The sequence below is a fragment of the Lactuca sativa genome, chromosome 5 (genome assembly GCF_002870075.4).
Source record: "Lactuca sativa cultivar Salinas chromosome 5, Lsat_Salinas_v11, whole genome shotgun sequence".
NCBI lineage: Eukaryota > Viridiplantae > Streptophyta > Magnoliopsida > Asterales > Asteraceae > Lactuca > Lactuca sativa.
This window is the reverse complement of record NC_056627.2, coordinates 322,475,202-322,492,733: the sequence shown is the minus strand read 5'-3', so window position 1 is coordinate 322,492,733 and position 17,532 is coordinate 322,475,202. Positions and strand designations below refer to the sequence as shown.

Genomic DNA, 17,532 nt, shown 5'->3' with positions numbered 1-17,532 from the left:
ACAACCAAAAGTATGGCACCGTGCATGGGCATCGCAAAGTCGCTTGTTATTCCTTATGAATGATGATGCATATGTATCGTTAAGTTACATAATAAATATGATGATGTCCCCACTTCCAACTAGATTGGTAACAAGACATGCGATATAAATTCCCGACGAGCTAAGCGGACAAGAGAAAACACACTACTTTCCATCCATTACTCTAAACATTGGTTACTAACTTTCCTATTTCATATATCCACTATTAAAGATTAGTGATTTTTTAACCATGCCAGGAAAAGGAACTGCAGTTCTAAAAGGAGATTGCAAGGGTAAATGCCACCCGTCAACCATTAACGATAGTTTTGTGGAGACAAGGACACATCATTTCATGGTTAATGGAAAGCCGTTGTATTTTAATGGCTTTAACGCCTACTGGTTAATGTGTATGGCTTCTGATCCATCTACAAGGGTGAAGGTTGTTGGCAAATTAGCAAATCAAAACGAGAAGAAAAGAAGGGAGACAGAGTAGCCAAATGCTTGTTTATTGAATGATTGAAAGCTGGAAAAGTTTCATTCAAAATAGCTAACAACTGAACTTTAAAATACACTAAAATAAAACTGAAAGCAGATAAATCAGCAACGTTCTTTTACTTGGTAACACTCCCACGCGTCCCTTTTATTCTCCAGATTACACGGTCAACATTGACTAACATTTCTCCCCCTTAATGTTGACTTTCTTCTCCAAGTCTGCAACACCAATGAGTGCCCTCATTTCTGCAAATTTTATCCTTGGCATTGCTTTTGTTAATACATCAGCCTTTTGTTGGTCTCCACTTACATGTTCCACCTCAATCTGTTCCTTTTCAACACACATCCGGATGAAGTGGTATTTAGTATCTATGTGTTTGCTTCTCCCATGGAAAACTGGATTCTTAATAAGGGCAATAGCTGATTGATTGTCTATAAACAACTTCACCTTTTGTGCTTTCTGTCCAACCAAGTCACCAAACAGGTTCCTAAGCCACAATCCTTGACATGCAGCTGCAGTAGCAGCCATATACTCAGCTTCACACGAGCTAAGGGCCACCATTTGTTGTTTCTGTGATGTCCAGGTTATCAAATTTCCTGAATAGTAGTAAGCTACACCTGTGGTTCCTCGCCCATCTTCTCGATCATTGTTATAGCTGCTATCACTATAGCCTACAAGCTTACCATCACCGCCCTTGCGATAAATCAACCCATACTCAGTTGTTCCTTTCACATATCTGAGGATATGTTTTATGGCTGCATAGTGGCTTTGTTTAGGATATTGCATATACTTGCTCACTACTCCAATGCTGTAATTTAAATCGGGTCTTGTGTGGACTAAATACCTTAGACTTCCAACAAGTTTCCTGTAATTTGTTGCATCTACAGGTTCCCCATATTCATCTTTTGTTAGCTTTAGCTTGGCCTCCATTGGATACAGAGATTTATTGCAATCTTCCATCCCTGCTACCTTTAAAATTTTTTCTGCATACCCTTTCTGTGTGAGCATTATCCCATCTTTCTTTTGAGACACTTCTATCCCCAAATAATAAGATAACAAACCCAAATCACTCATATCAAACACCTGTTGCATTTTTTTCTTGAACTCTAGGATTCCTTTTTCACTTGAACCAGTAATTATAAGGTCATCCACATAAACTCCTACAATGAGGACTAGGTTGGGTTTATGTACCTTATAGACAGCTTGTTCCTGTGCACATCTGGTGAATCCCAGCCTTTTGAGTGATTGGTCCAGCTTTACATTCCAAGCGCTTGGAGCCTGTCTTAATCCATACAGTGCCTTATGTAGACGATATACCATATTCTCCTTTCCTTTAACTGAGAATCCGATTGGCTGAGAGACATATACCTCTTCCTTAAGGTCTCCATGTAGAAATGCAGACTTGACATCCAAGTGATGTACAAGCCAATTTTCTTTTGTTGCTAGAGCAAGAATCAGCCTGATAGTTTCCAATCGTGCAACTGGTGCAAAAGCTTCTTCAAAGTCAATACCTTTTTCTTGGACATACCCTTTGGCGACTAGGCAGGCCTTGTGTTTGATCACGTTTCCAGCTGCATCTCTTTTTAGCTTGAACACCCACTTTAGCCCTATTGCCTTACGGTTTGATGGCAACTTGGTTAAAGTCCAAGTGTTATTCCTTTCAATTGACCTCAGCTCAGACTCCATTGCTTGCTTCCATTCCCTTTCAGTCGATGCTTCTTGATATGTCGTGGGTTCATCATCAATTAACAACAGTTCCTGATTTCTTTCATACGTCTCCTGTACTTCTGCATCATTCATTCTTGATGTGTTATGGTAGATCTCATTAATTGATCGGAACCCTTTTGCTGGAGTATCATCAAACGAAGCTATTGACCCGCTTCTTTCGTATTCTTCTGAGGTCTGACCTGGGAGAGTTGTTCGTGAGTCAACTCTAGACGAGTTTGACCATGGCGAATCTTCATTCGTTGGATGACCTGTTACATGTTCAAATTGAGAGTTATTAGTTAGTGGCGTGTAGGGTTCTTCATTTACGCTATCTTCATGTTGTTGGGCTGGTTCATGTTGTTGGGCTGGCAGTGATTGGGTTATTTCAACATTAGTCCAATAGGGTGTGGTAAATGGCTCCCCCTTTGTTTCTTCAGTCCAGACCCAACATTTTGCCTCGTCAAAGATTACATCTCTTGCGACCACTATTCTTTGATTTCTGGGATTATATAGTCTATATCCCTTCGTTCCCTCTTCTGTTCCCAGGTAGACCATCGATTCACTTCGATCGCTTAGCTTGGTTAGGCCTCGCAGCTTCTTGACAAATCCCACACACCCAAAAATCTTCAGATGTGCAATCGAGGGTTTTGAACCCTTCCATGCTTCGTACGGTGTTACCTCTTTCAAGGCCTTTGTACTAGTTCTGTTCAACAAATAAACAGAGTGTCGCACCGCCTCACCCCACAACTGGTCTGGTATCACCATGGCCTTGAGCAAAGATCTGGTCATCTCCAATATCGTTCTGTTACGGCGTTCCACAACGCCGTTTTGCTGTGGCGTGTGTGGCGTCGTCAATTGGCGTTTTATCCCTGTACGTTCACAAAATTCCAGGAACTGATTGGAATTGAATTCGCCCCCACGATCAGTCCTTAACATCTTGATTCTAAAATCGCTTTCTTTCTCCACTTGTGACTTGAATTTCTGGAACATATTAAAGGCCTCATCCTTTGTTTTAATCATATACACCCACATGTATCGTGAATAGTCATCGACTATTAGTAGGAAATATTGGTTGCCTCCCTTTGTTGCTGGTGTAATGGGACCACACAGGTCTAGCAACTGGAGTGGTTCTTTGGCTCTCCACTGGGACACTTTTGGGAAACTTATCCTTGCCTGTTTAGCCAACATACATCCTTCACACACCTGTGATGGATGAGATAATCGAGGCATACCTGTTACCATTCCCTTCCGTGTCATCTCCCCAAGCGTTTTGAAATTTGTGTGACCCATACGTGCATGCCATAGCCATGAGTCGTCATCAATACTCATAGCTAGGCATATAGGTTTCCCAGGTGTGAGCCTTATTCTATAAAGTCTATTCTTTGACCTTTGGACCTTCATAATCAAGCAACCATCTGCGTCATACATCTTTAATAAATCTTTCTTCATTCCTATGTCATATCCTTCCTCAGTCATCTGTCCCAAACTTATTATATTGCTATGTAGAGCTGGAATATAATAGACATCTGGGATGATGAACTGATCACCACTTTTACAATCAAACAGTAATGTGCCTTTCCCTTTTATTTGAACCTTAGAACCATCTCCAAATCGTACCTGTCCGGTCACCTTTTCATCAAGCTCTGCAAATAAGGCCTTAGAACCAGTCATGTGGTTACTAGCCCCATTATCCAGATACCACATATCATTATCATTGCTGTCACTTAGTTGGTTCGGGTACACCTTTTCCTCATTTAAAAGAACCATGCTTGTAGTTTCTTCCCCATGTATGGTTAACAGGAGTGCAGGTCCATCTTCGTCTTCAACTAAATTCGCCTCTTGTTCCTGTTGCTTCTTTGCTTTGCACTCAGAAGCAAAATGGCCAAATTCTTGGCACTCAAAGCATTGTATATGACTTTTGTCACGAGGCTTCCGGTTGAAATTCCCAGCTTCTTGTCGTGAACCACCACCCCAGCGTCCACCTCTGCCACGCGTCGAACCGCGACCACGTGAATTGCCTCTTCCTCCCCTGTCACTATTTCTTCCTCTTCCACGACCACCTGTCGTGTTTGACTTTCTTGGACTTCGATGAGTAGAAGAGCCTTCCGTTTTGGCAAGTAACAAGGCATTATCTGCTTGTGTGCTTGTCTTCCGGAGTCGAAGTCGATCTTCATATGCCTTTAGATGCCCAATCGCCTCTTCAAATGGCATGGATTCCATGTCTGAGCTTTGTTCAATCGATGCCACCAGGTTTATGAACCTTTCAGGGACCGTATCAAACAATTTTCTCACCAGTTCTTCATCATCTAATGTTGCTCCTGCACTGCTGTATTTTGAGATCATGGCTGATATTCTTCCTGCATAATCATCAATGGTTTCCGTATCCTTCATTTGGAGACCTTCAAACTCGCTTTTCAATACCCTTAGCCTTGCTTTCTGGACTCTTTCTGCACCCACATACCGTGACTTTAGAGAGTCCCACACTTCTCTAGCTGTCTTCTTCTTGGCAGCCTGTGCAAGCATCTCTTCTGGAATTGATTGGAAGATGAAGGCTCGAGCCTGCTTGCTCCTTTTATCGTCCACCTCCACTCCGGTTGGTGGCTCAATGGCATCCCACAATCCATGGGCATCCATGATGGCTTCCATCTTAATTGACCAGGTATTATAATTCTGCGAGGTTAGCATTGGGCATTGAAAAGGGAACGGATTGTCTTTGGGTGGATTGGATGATGATGATCCTGTCATGGTAGTGTATCTGATATACTTTGGCATACACCTTAATCAGAACCTTGAAGCTCTGATACCAATTGTTGGCAAATTAGCAAATCAAAACGAGAAGAAAAGAAGGGAGACAGAGTAGCCAAATGCTTGTTTATTGAATGATTGAAAGCTGGAAAAGTTTCATTCAAAATAGCTAACAACTGAACTTTAAAATACACTAAAATAAAACTGAAAGCAGATAAATCAGCAACGTTCTTTTACTTGGCAACACTCCCACGCGTCCCTTTTATTCTCCAGATTACATGGTCAACATTGACTAACAAAGGTCACAGATGCATTTCAAGAATCTTCCAAGATAGGAATGAACCTGGTTAGGACTTGGGCTTTTAGTGATGGTGGCAACAAACCCCTGCAAACCTCTCCCGGTTTTTACAATGAGGACATGTTTAAGGTAACTTTATCTATTATTTTAGCCTCTATTTTTTATTCAACATGATCTGTAAACGTTAAAAAGTAATTTCTTATCAACCATACGACAAATCGACACGGACATATTGAAATAAAAGTTAGTAATAATCAAGATCACAAACACTTTAACACCTCTGTTTTATGTTACTTGTGATAACCATCTACACCTTTTCATTCCAGGGACTGGATTTTGTGATATCAGAAGCGAAAAAGTATGGGATTCACTTGATTCTCAGCTTGGTTAATAACTGGGATGATTTTGGAGGTAAAAAACAATATGTTCAGTGGGCAAGGGATCATGGAGGACAATACTTGAATAGTAATGATGATTTCTTTACTAACGTTGTAGTTAAAGGATATTATAAGAATCATTTGAAGGTATATATATGTTTGGGAAACAATGTTTCCATTATATCACAAAAATTTTCTACAACAGCTGTATGTTCATTTTGTCAGAAAATTTGAACATGTTGCAAATACTGTTTTGCTACAGACCATTCTTACGAGACGCAACTCAATCACCGGGGTTGACTACAAGGATGATTCCACCATCTTTGCATGGGAGCTAATGAACGAACCCCGCTGCCAGTCTGATCTATAAGGGAAATTTCTACAGGTTCTTGTTTTCTCTGTTTTCTCACGGTTAAGTTGTTCATATGAGAAAATGCCCGAATCAGTTATCTAGAAAGAAGGAAATCTTTTACTTTCAAATGATAGGAGTACATAGAGGAAACCGGTTTTTTATGAAACTATATGGTGCATAACCTATAACCATCGGTATCTCTTCTTTGTGCAGGAATGGATAGTAGAAATGGCAGCTGAAATAAAGTCCATTGATAAGAACCATCTTCTCGAAATCGGACTTGAAGGGTTTTATGGGGAATCAATGCCTGAAAAGAAGCAAAACAATCCGGGCTATGAAGTAGGGACCGACTTCATTACAAACAACGGCGTCAACAATGTGGATTTTGCTACAATCCATCTGTATCCCGACCAATGGTATGATCGAGTCTATACCGACATATAAACTCCATCACAATGCTTTTGTTCGTATATATACTTTGCATGTCACGCTAGCCAACACCCGAACGTAGTTAGCATCCTAAAAATGTTTCATGAAATGCATGTTTCTTATTTATAACTAAAACAATATTTTATGTTATTTAATTTTATTGAATAACATATGTGGGTATTTCGATTTTTGACTTAGGGTTCCGGGAGCTAGCGATGAAGCTCGAGCTAAATTTGTTGAAAAATGGATTAATGCACATATTGAGGATTGTGATTCCATCTTGAGAAAACCTTTACTGATTGCAGAATTTGGCAAGTCTTCTTGGTCTTCAGGTTACACCGTAGAAGCAAGGGATGAGTACTTTGGTGGGATATTCAACACGGCCTATGAAAGTGCAAGAAACCGGGGGTCGTGTTCAGGTACAACTTTTTGGCAAGTCATGGCGGAAGGAATGGATAACTGGGGTGATGGGTACCAAGTTGTCTTGGACCAAAACCCCTCCACTGCTGCAATAATTGCCAAGCAGTCTCAAAGAATTTCATCACTCAACTCTTCAACCAACCTAGAGTTCTCTCCCGTTGCTGTTGAAAAATAACTATGTTGGGTTCCTGAACAAATAATTATCCCTTTCGAGATAAAATGATATTTCACTCTGCTGCGTTACTTACCTTTAGAAAATGTGAAGTTTAAATAGTGAAATGAAAATAAAGATAGAGGTAGCAACCATTTTGCATGAAACAAAATAGTTGCAGCCTATTAGTAATGTTGTACCGCGGGTAACTTCAACTCAGTATTGTTGGACGAAGTGGGAAAATTGATGCATTTCCTTTTTATCAATAAATATGGTAATATATGTAAGGTATTTTTATGTGTTTTCTTAGCTTTTGTCTATCTTTTCTTAATGTTATAAATATTTTGTCTATCGAACACACAAGTCACGTCAACATATGTGAATCCTTTTATATGTATTCAAACCACTTTTTGATCGCAAATCATCGACGAGAGGAATATTAATATTAGTTGATAAGGGATATAGGTCATGATATATCATTAAATCTCAAGATTTTTGACCTAAATTTTGTATTACACTTGTGCCTTTGGGGTGGTGATACTTAAATGAAAAAATATTTTCCCGAGTTTTATACTAAAAAGTCTCATTATTTTGAAATTATTTTTTGATAAATTCATAAATCTTTATTTTTTTGAACAAAAAAGTCTCGTTATTTTGGGAAAATCATATAATCTGTCTTTCCCAATTAAAAAAACTTTTTCCTTAATTTGGGCAAAATATTAAATAATCAGGTTTATTCTATTAAAAAAAAGATTTAGGACTTTATCAAAAAAAATCTCAAAATAATTAGACTTTTCTGCATGAAATGCATACTTATCCTATTAATATTGCTTGACAAAGGATATAAGTCATGATATACCAATGATTATTATGCCTTTAGATCTTTATTTTGAATTAAAATTATGTTTGTGGGAGTTGTGATACTTAAACAAACCATTACTTAATACCGACACGCGACCGAAATGTGTGTGTGTATGTGTATGTGTGTGTCTGTGTGTGAGAGGAGACACGGGGAATCTACAAAGCTATTGGATGACTTTTTCCAAATGATTTAAACCAAAAAAAAAAACATCTTGTTAATATGCCACTAAACCTATTTCAATATAATTTGTAGAATACTAATTCATATTTTAAACAATATTACCTAAGTTTTAACAAACAAAAGAAGATCAATTCAAAACTATTTAAGTTATTTTTGACATCAAACTCCTAATAAAGAAGATAAATGATTAAGTTACGTATGCCGGTGAAGAAAATATAGTCTTAAGGAGTAATTAACACATATATTGGTGTCTTGGCGCAAATGTTATTTCTTGGTAATCTAAAATCCAATTTTTTTAAACAAATACATAAATCATTATTAATACACATATATTAGGGTCTTGGCAGAAATGTTACTTTTATTGTAATCTATAATATGAATATTTATGTCAGCAAACTCAGAATTGTGATGATGATTTTTCATGAAACCTTTCCAATTATGAGGTTGTTATCTCAATATAATAAGTAAAATCATTGATTAATACAACTGGGCTCGTAGAAGAACTAAACTGATTATTTCTCATTTGTCTACAAGATTATATAATAGGGAACTCAAATTAATTGGAGTTCAAAAATTCCTGCTTTATTTTCGATCGCAAGGTTATATCAGCAACTATAAACTTAAGGTTTAGTCGTACCTTTGAAATATCCTTTATCAATATTGGGAATAAATTTTGGTGCATTGTAAGCCTTAGGCCCTCAAGCGACTGTAAACTTTTTAGTCATACCTTTCAAATATACTTTATCAATATTGGGTAGACATTCTGGTGCAATGTTTATCTTAGGCATGCAGTCTTAAACCTAACAATTGTTTGTTTAATTTTATATTTATAATTTTCATAATTTTCTTTATAATTAACAATAATATCGATTAAATTAATTAATATAAGGTGAGGGTCATTTTTATAAACATCTAGCATTTATCACCAAAGATTTATAATATATGTAATGTGTACAAGTGTAGTCTCAATAAACTTTAATTAATGAGTAATCATACACTACTTAGTATCGATGCACGAACACATAAAAAATGATAAGGGAGTGTTTCCTCGCTAGTCTTCTAAAAGTATTGGTTTAAGATCCATCGAATTTCCTTCTAAGCAGTTACATTGCCTATTATGATAGGTTTTGGAACCCCAAACATCCGTTGTTTTATTATAACAGAGAACACCTCGTACACAAGCAAAGCGAGTTATGTTTAGATTACAATACATCCACTTGCTATATGTCATGCTACTCAACCACTTGTTATTACATTAACTACATGATCATCAATATAAATTCACATGCAAAAGTGATGTGTGCAACATACATAACATCTACTTTGATACAAATTCCATTTGGAGAATACACGTGATAAAAACTATCAACAGGAAAACTGAACATAAAATTTAATATATATATATTTGCTATATGACGTTAAAAAAGTCAAATAAGGAAACCAAATGTCCCATGAATGGTGATGCGTAAACGTAAGAAAGTCACATGCTAGATTTCAACGTATGAAAAAAGGAACCCGAAAAAACAACAAAATGTTTTGGAGGAGTGGAGAAATAAATAAATAAATAATCAAAATGTACCTAGTTTTTCATGCACAAGCAACCACTTGTGCGTTTATTTTGGGCTTTTTGTTTTTTATTTTTATATATTTATTTTTCAAGCACATGTGGTCTCTAATGTATGGAGTAACAAAATATTATAGTATTTGAAAAGAATCTAGTACCATCTTCGAATCTCAAAATACAATTCGTTTGGTCAACATATTTTTTATGTTTGGAACTCGACTAAAAGCTAATCTTTTAATGGCATATTATGCACAAGGATCTAGTATCCAAACATAACATACCTGCAACAGTATTTGAAAAAGCAGTATCATTTTTCCTTTTGCTTTTTCATTTGGAGTAACAAATGTTTGTGTGTCTTACAACCAAAAGTATGGCGCCGTGCATGGGCATCGCAAAGTCGCTTGTCATTCCTTATGAATGATGATGCATATGTATCGTTAAGTTATATAATAAATATGATGATGTCCCCACTTCCAACTAGATTGGTAACAAGACATGCGATATAAATTCCCGACGAGCTAAGCGGACAAGAGAAAACACACTACTTTCCATCCATTACTCTAAACATTGGTTACTAACTTTCCTATTTCATATATCCACTATTAAAGATTAGCGATTTTTTAACCATGCCAGGAAAAGGAAATGCAGTTCTAAAAGGAGATTGCAAGGGTAAATGCCACCCGTCAACCATTAACGATAGTTTTGTGGAGACAAGGACACATCATTTCATGGTTAATGGAAAGCCGTTGTATTTTAATGGCTTTAACGCCTACTGGTTAATGTGTATGGCTTCTGATCCATCTACAAGGGTGAAGGTCACAGATGCATTTCAAGAATCTTCCAAGATAGGAATGAACCTGGTTAGGACTTGGGCTTTTAGTGATGGTGGCAACAAACCCCTGCAAACCTCTCCCGGTTTTTACAATGAGGACATGTTTAAGGTAACTTTATCTATTATTTTAGCCTCTATTTTTTATTCAACATGATCTGTAAACGTTAAAAATTAATTTCTTATCAACCATACGACAAATCGACACGGACATATTGAAATAAAAGTTAGTAATAATCAAGATCACAAACACTTTAACACCTCTGTTTTATGTTACTTGTGATAACCATCTACACCTTTTCATTCCAGGGATTGGATTTTGTGATATCAGAAGCGAAAAAGTATGGGATTCACTTGATTCTCAGCTTGGTTAATAACTGGGATGATTTTGGAGGTAAAAAACAATATGTTCAGTGGGCAAGGGATCATGGAGGACAATACTTGCATAGTGATGATGATTTCTTTACTAACGTTGTAGTTAAAGGATATTATAAGAATCATTTGAAGGTATATATATATATATATGTTTGGGAAACAATGTTTCCATTATATCACAAAAATTTTCTACAACAGCTGTATGCGCATTTTGTCAGAAAATTTGAACATGTTGCAAATACTGTTTTGCTACAGACCATTCTTACGAGACGCAACTCAATCACCGGGGTTGACTACAAGGATGATTCCACCATCTTTGCATGGGAGCTAATGAACGAACCCCGCTGCCAGTCTGATCTATCAGGGAAATTTCTACAGGTTCTTGTTTTCTCTGTTTTCTCACGGTTAAGTTGTTCATATGAGAAAATGCCCGAATCAGTTATCTAGAAAGAAGGAAATCTTTTACTTTCAAATGATAGGAGTACATAGAGGAAACCGGTTTTTTATGAAACTATATGGTGCATAACCTATAACCATCGGTATCTCTTCTTTGTGCAGGAATGGATAGTAGAAATGGCAGCTGAAATAAAGTCCATTGATAAGAACCATCTTCTCGAAATCGGACTTGAAGGGTTTTATGGGGAATCAATGCCTGAAAAGAAGCAAAACAATCCGGGCTATGAAGTAGGGACCGACTTCATTACAAACAACGGCGTCAACAATGTGGATTTTGCTACAATCCATCTGTATCCCGACCAATGGTATGATCGAGTCTATACCGACATATAAACTCCATCACAATGCTTTTGTTCGTATATATACTTTGCATGTCACGCTAGCCAACACCCGAACGTAGTTAGCATCCTAAAAATGTTTCATGAAATGCATGTTTCTTATTTATAACTAAAACAATATTTTATGTTATTTAATTTTATTGAATAACATATGTGGGTATTTCGATTTTTGACTTAGGGTTCCGGGAGCTAGCGATGAAGCTCGAGCTAAATTTGTTGAAAAATGGATTAATGCACATATTGAGGATTGTGATTCCATCTTGAGAAAACCTTTACTGATTGCAGAATTTGGCAAGTCCTCTTGGTCTTCAGGTTACACCGTAGAAGCAAGGGATGAGTACTTTGGTGGGATATTCAACACGGCCTATGAAAGTGCAAGAAACCGGGGGTCGTGTTCAGGTACAACTTTTTGGCAAGTCATGGCGGAAGGAATGGATAACTGGGGTGATGGGTACCAAGTTGTCTTGGACCAAAACCCCTCCACTGCTGCAATAATTGCCAAGCAGTCTCAAAGAATTTCATCACTCAACTCTTCAACCAACCTAGAGTTCTCTCCCGTTGCTGTTGAAAAATAACTATGTTGGGTTCCTGAACAAATAATTATCCCTTTCGAGATAAAATGATATTTCTCTCTGCTGCGTTACTTACCTTTAGAAAATGTGAAGTTTTAAATAGTGAAATGAAAATAAAGATAGACTTAGCAACCATTTTGCATGAAACAAAATAGTTGCAGCCTATTAGTAATGTTGTACCGCGGGTAACTTCAACTCAATATTGTTGGACGAAGTGGGAAAATTGATGCATTTCCTTTTTATCAATAAATATGGTAATATATGTAAGGTATTTTTATGTGTTTTCTTAGCTTTTGTCTATCTTTTCTTAATGTTATAAATATTTTGTCTATCGAACACACAAGTCACGTCAACATATGTGAATCCTTTTATATGTATTCAAACCACTTTTTGATCGCAAATCATCGACGAGAGGAATATTAATATTAGTTGATAAGGGATATAGGTCATGATATATCATTAAATCTCAAGATTTTTTACCTAAATTTTGTATTACACTTGTGCCTTTGGGGTGGTGATACTTAAATGAACAAATATTTTCCCGAGTTTTATACTAAAAAGTCTCATTATTTTGGAATTTTTTTTTGATAAATTCATAAATCTTTATTTTTTTGAACAAAAAAGTCTCGTTATTTTGGGAAAATCATATAATCTGTCTTTCCCAATTAAAAAAACTTTTTCCTTAATTTGGGCAAAATATTAAACAATCAGGTTTATTCTATTAAAAAAAAAGATTTAGGACTTTATCAAAAAAAATCTCAAAATAATTAGACTTTTCTGCATGAAATGCATACTTATCCTATTAATATTGCTTGACAAAGGATATAAGTCATGATATACCAATGATTATTATGCCTTTAGATCTTTATTTTGAATTAAAATTATGTTTGTGGGAGTTGTGATACTTAAACAAACCATTACTTAATACCGACACGCGACCGAAATGTGTGTGTGTATGTGTATGTGTGTGTCTGTGTGTGAGAGGAGACACGGGGAATCTACAAAGCTATTGGATGACTTTTTCCAAGTGATTTAAACCAAAAAAAAAAAACATCTTGTTAATATGCCACTAAACCTATTTCAATATAATTTGTAGAATACTAATTCATATTTTAAACAATATTACCTAAGTTTTAACAAACAAAAGAAGATCAATTCAAAACTATTTAAGTTATTTTTGACATCAAACTCCTAATAAAGAAGATAAATGATTAAGTTACGTATGCCGGTGAAGAAAATATAGTCTTAAGGAGTAATTAACACATATATTGGTGTCTTGGCGCAAATGTTATTTCTTGGTAATCTAAAATCCAATTTTTTTAAACAAATACATAAATCATTATTAATACACATATATTAGGGTCTTGGCAGAAATGTTACTTTTATTGTAATCTATAATATGAATATTTATGTCAGCAAACTCAGAATTGTGATGATGATTTTTCATGAAACCTTTCCAATTATGAGGTTGTTATCTCAATATAATAAGTAAAATCATTGATTAATACAACTGGGCTCGTAGAAGAACTAAACTGATTATTTCTCATTTGTCTACAAGATTATATAATAGGGAACTCAAATTAATTGGAGTTCAAAAATTCCTGCTTTATTTTCAATCGCAAGGTTATATCAGCAACTATAAACTTAAGGTTTAGTCGTACCTTTGAAATATCCTTTATCAATATTGGGAATAAATTTTGGTGCATTGTAAGCCTTAGGCCCTCAAGCGACTGTAAACTTTTTAGTCATACCTTTCAAATATACTTTATCAATATTGGGTAGACATTCTGGTGCAATGTTTATCTTAGGCATGCAGTCTTAAACCTAACAATTGTTTGTTTAATTTTATATTTATAATTTTCATAATTTTCTTTATAATTAACAATAATATCGATTAAATTAATTAATATAAGGTGAGGGTCATTTTTATAAACATCTAGCATTTATCACCAAAGATTTATAATATATGTAATGTGTACAAGTGTAGTCTCAATAAACTTTAATTAATGAGTAATCACACACTACTTAGTATCGATGCACGAACACATAAAAAATGATAAGGGAGTGTTTCCTCGCTAGTCTTCTAAAAGTATTGGTTTAAGATCCATCGAATTTCCTTCTAAGCAGTTACATTGCCTATTATGATAGGTTTTGGAACCCCAAACATCCGTTGTTTTATTATAACAGAGAACACCTCGTACACAAGCAAAGCGAGTTATGTTTAGATTACAATACATCCACTTGCTATATGTCATGCTACTCAACCACTTGTTATTACATTAACTACATGATCATCAATATAAATTCACATGCAAAAGTGATGTGTGCAACATACATAACATCTACTTTGATACAAATTCCATTTGGAGAATACACGTGATAAAAACTATCAACAGGAAAACTGAACATAAAATTTAATATATATATTTGCTATATGACGTTAAAAAAGTCAAATAAGGAAACCAAATGTCCCATGAATGGTGATGCGTAAACGTAAGAAAGTCACATGCTAGATTTCAACGTATGAAAAAAGGAACCCGAAAAAACAACAAAATGGTTTGGAGGAGTGGAGAAATAAATAAATAAATAATCAAAATGTACCTAGTTTTTCATGCACAAGCAACCACTTGTGCGTTTATTTTGGGCTTTTTGTTTTTTATTTTTATATATTTATTTTTCAAGCACATGTGGTCTCTAATGTATGGAGTAACAAAATATTATAGTATTTGAAAAGAATCTAGTACCATCTTCGAATCTCTAAATACAATTCGTTTGGTCAACATATTTTTTATGTTTGGAACTCGACTAAAAGCTAATCTTTTAATGGCATATTATGCACAAGGATCTAGTATCCAAACATAACATACCTGCAACAGTATTTGAAAAAGCAGTATCATTTTTCCTTTTGCTTTTTCATTTGGAGTAACAAATGTTTGTGTGTCTTACAACCAAAAGTATGGCACCGTGCATGGGCATCGCAAAGTCGCTTGTCATTCCTTATGAATGATGATGCATATGTATCGTTAAGTTATATAATAAATATGATGATGTCCCCACTTCCAACTAGATTGGTAACAAGACATGCGATATAAATTCCCGACGAGCTAAGCGGACAAGAGAAAACACACTACTTTCCATCCATTACTCTAAACATTGGTTACTAACTTTCCTATTTCATATATCCACTATTAAAGATTAGCGATTTTTTAACCATGCCAGGAAAAGGAAATGCAGTTCTAAAAGGAGATTGCAAGGGTAAATGCCACCCGTCAACCATTAACGATAGTTTTGTGGAGACAAGGACACATCATTTCTTGGTTAATGGAAAGCCGTTGTATTTTAATGGCTTTAACGCCTACTGGTTAATGTGTATGGCTTCTGATCCATCTACAAGGGTGAAGGTCACAGATGCATTTCAAGAATCTTCCAAGATAGGAATGAACCTGGTTAGGACTTGGGCTTTTAGTGATGGTGGCAACAAACCCCTGCAAACCTCTCCCGGTTTTTACGATGAGGACATGTTTAAGGTAACTTTATCTATTATTTTAGCCTCTATTTTTTATTCAACATGATCTGTAAACGTTAAAAAGTAATTTCTTATCAACCATACGACAAATCGACACGGACATATTGAAATAAAAGTTAGTAATAATCAAGATCACAAACACTTTAACACCTCTGTTTTATGTTACTTGTGATAACCATCTACACCTTTTCATTCCAGGGATTGGATTTTGTGATATCAGAAGCGAAAAAGTATGGGATTCACTTGATTCTCAGCTTGGTTAATAACTGGGATGATTTTGGAGGTAAAAAACAATATGTTCAGTGGGCAAGGGATCATGGAGGACAATACTTGAATAGTGATGATGATTTCTTTACTAACGTTGTAGTTAAAGGATATTATAAGAATCATTTGAAGGTATATATATATATATATATATATATGTTTGGGAAACAATGTTTCCATTATATCACAAAAATTTTCTACAACAGCTGTATGGGCATTTTGTCAGAAAATTTGAACATGTTGCAAATACTGTTTTGCTACAGACCATTCTTACGAGACGCAACTCAATCACCGGGGTTGACTACAAGGATGATTCCACCATCTTTGCATGGGAGCTAATGAACGAACCCCGCTGCCAGTCTGATCTATCAGGGAAATTTCTACAGGTTCTTGTTTTCTCTGTTTTCTCACGGTTAAGTTGTTCATATGAGAAAATGCCCGAATCAGTTATCTAGAAAGAAGGAAATCTTTTACTTTCAAATGATAGGAGTACATAGAGGAAACCGGTTTTTTATGAAACTATATGGTGCATAACCTATAACCATCGGTATCTCTTCTTTGTGCAGGAATGGATAGTAGAAATGGCAGCTGAAATAAAGTCCATTGATAAGAACCATCTTCTCGAAATCGGACTTGAAGGGTTTTATGGGGAATCAATGCCTGAAAAGAAGCAAAACAATCCGGGCTATGAAGTAGGGACCGACTTCATTACAAACAACGGCGTCAACAATGTGGATTTTGCTACAATCCATCTGTATCCCGACCAATGGTATGATCGAGTCTATACCGACATATAAACTCCATCACAATGCTTTTGTTCGTATATATACTTTGCATGTCACGCTAGCCAACACCCGAACGTAGTTAGCATCCTAAAAATGTTTCATGAAATGCATGTTTCTTATTTATAACTAAAACAATATTTTATGTTATTTAATTTTATTGAATAACATATGTGGGTATTTCGATTTTTGACTTAGGGTTCCGGGAGCTAGCGATGAAGCTCGAGCTAAATTTGTTGAAAAATGGATTAATGCACATATTGAGGATTGTGATTCCATCTTGAGAAAACCTTTACTGATTGCAGAATTTGGCAAGTCCTCTTGGTCTTCAGGTTACACCGTAGAAGCAAGGGATGAGTACTTTGGTGGGATATTCAACACGGCCTATGAAAGTGCAAGAAACCGGGGGTCGTGTTCAGGTACAACTTTTTGGCAAGTCATGGCGGAAGGAATGGATAACTGGGGTGATGGGTACCAAGTTGTCTTGGACCAAAACCCCTCCACTGCTGCAATAATTGCCAAGCAGTCTCAAAGAATTTCATCACTCAACTCTTCAACCAACCTAGAGTTCTCTCCCGTTGCTGTTGAAAAATAACTATGTTGGGTTCCTGAACAAATAATTATCCCTTTCGAGATAAAATGATATTTCTCTCTGCTGCGTTACTTACCTTTAGAAAATGTGAAGTTTTAAATAGTGAAATGAAAATAAAGATAGAGTTAGCAACCATTTTGCATGAAACAAAATAGTTGCAGCCTATTAGTAATGTTGTACCGCGGGTAACTTCAACTCAGTA

General features: G+C 35.9%; 2 protein-coding genes and 1 pseudogene across 2 annotated transcripts; all 3 read left to right on the top strand.

The window, feature by feature from the left end:
• Nucleotides 1-268: 268 nt before the first annotated feature.
• On the top strand, nt 269-7,014 carry LOC128126124 (mannan endo-1,4-beta-mannosidase 4-like; annotated as a pseudogene).
• A 3,208-nt stretch (nt 7,015-10,222) lies between these two features.
• LOC128126123 (mannan endo-1,4-beta-mannosidase 4-like) lies at nt 10,223-12,169 on the top strand. Its single transcript, XM_052763861.1, has 5 exons — nt 10,223-10,537; nt 10,735-10,932; nt 11,056-11,178; nt 11,359-11,561; nt 11,773-12,169. The coding sequence occupies exons 1-5, from the start codon at nt 10,223-10,225 to the stop codon at nt 12,167-12,169; spliced, it is 1,236 nt and encodes a 411-aa protein (XP_052619821.1).
• A 3,209-nt stretch (nt 12,170-15,378) lies between these two features.
• Nucleotides 15,379-17,333, top strand: LOC128126122 (mannan endo-1,4-beta-mannosidase 4-like). Its single transcript, XM_052763860.1, has 5 exons — nt 15,379-15,693; nt 15,891-16,088; nt 16,220-16,342; nt 16,523-16,725; nt 16,937-17,333. The coding sequence occupies exons 1-5, from the start codon at nt 15,379-15,381 to the stop codon at nt 17,331-17,333; spliced, it is 1,236 nt and encodes a 411-aa protein (XP_052619820.1).
• The last annotated feature ends 199 nt before the right edge of the window (nt 17,334-17,532 follow it).

What these genes read in the sequence shown, in the direction of transcription:
- LOC128126122 (XM_052763860.1), top strand. Translation starts at nt 15,379, where the DNA reads ATGCCAGGAAAAGGAAATGCAGTTCTAAAAGGAGATTGCAAGGGTAAA. An exon ending in ATTATAAGAATCATTTGAAG is followed by an intron (nt 16,089 to 16,219) that starts GTATATATATAT and finishes GTTTTGCTACAG; the next exon opens with ACCATTCTTACGAGACGCAA. An exon ending in CATCTGTATCCCGACCAATG is followed by an intron (nt 16,726 to 16,936) that starts GTATGATCGAGT and finishes TTTTTGACTTAG; the next exon opens with GGTTCCGGGAGCTAGCGATG.
- LOC128126123 (XM_052763861.1), top strand. Translation starts at nt 10,223, where the DNA reads ATGCCAGGAAAAGGAAATGCAGTTCTAAAAGGAGATTGCAAGGGTAAA. An exon ending in ACAATGAGGACATGTTTAAG is followed by an intron (nt 10,538 to 10,734) that starts GTAACTTTATCT and finishes TTTTCATTCCAG; the next exon opens with GGATTGGATTTTGTGATATC. An exon ending in TATCAGGGAAATTTCTACAG is followed by an intron (nt 11,179 to 11,358) that starts GTTCTTGTTTTC and finishes TTCTTTGTGCAG; the next exon opens with GAATGGATAGTAGAAATGGC.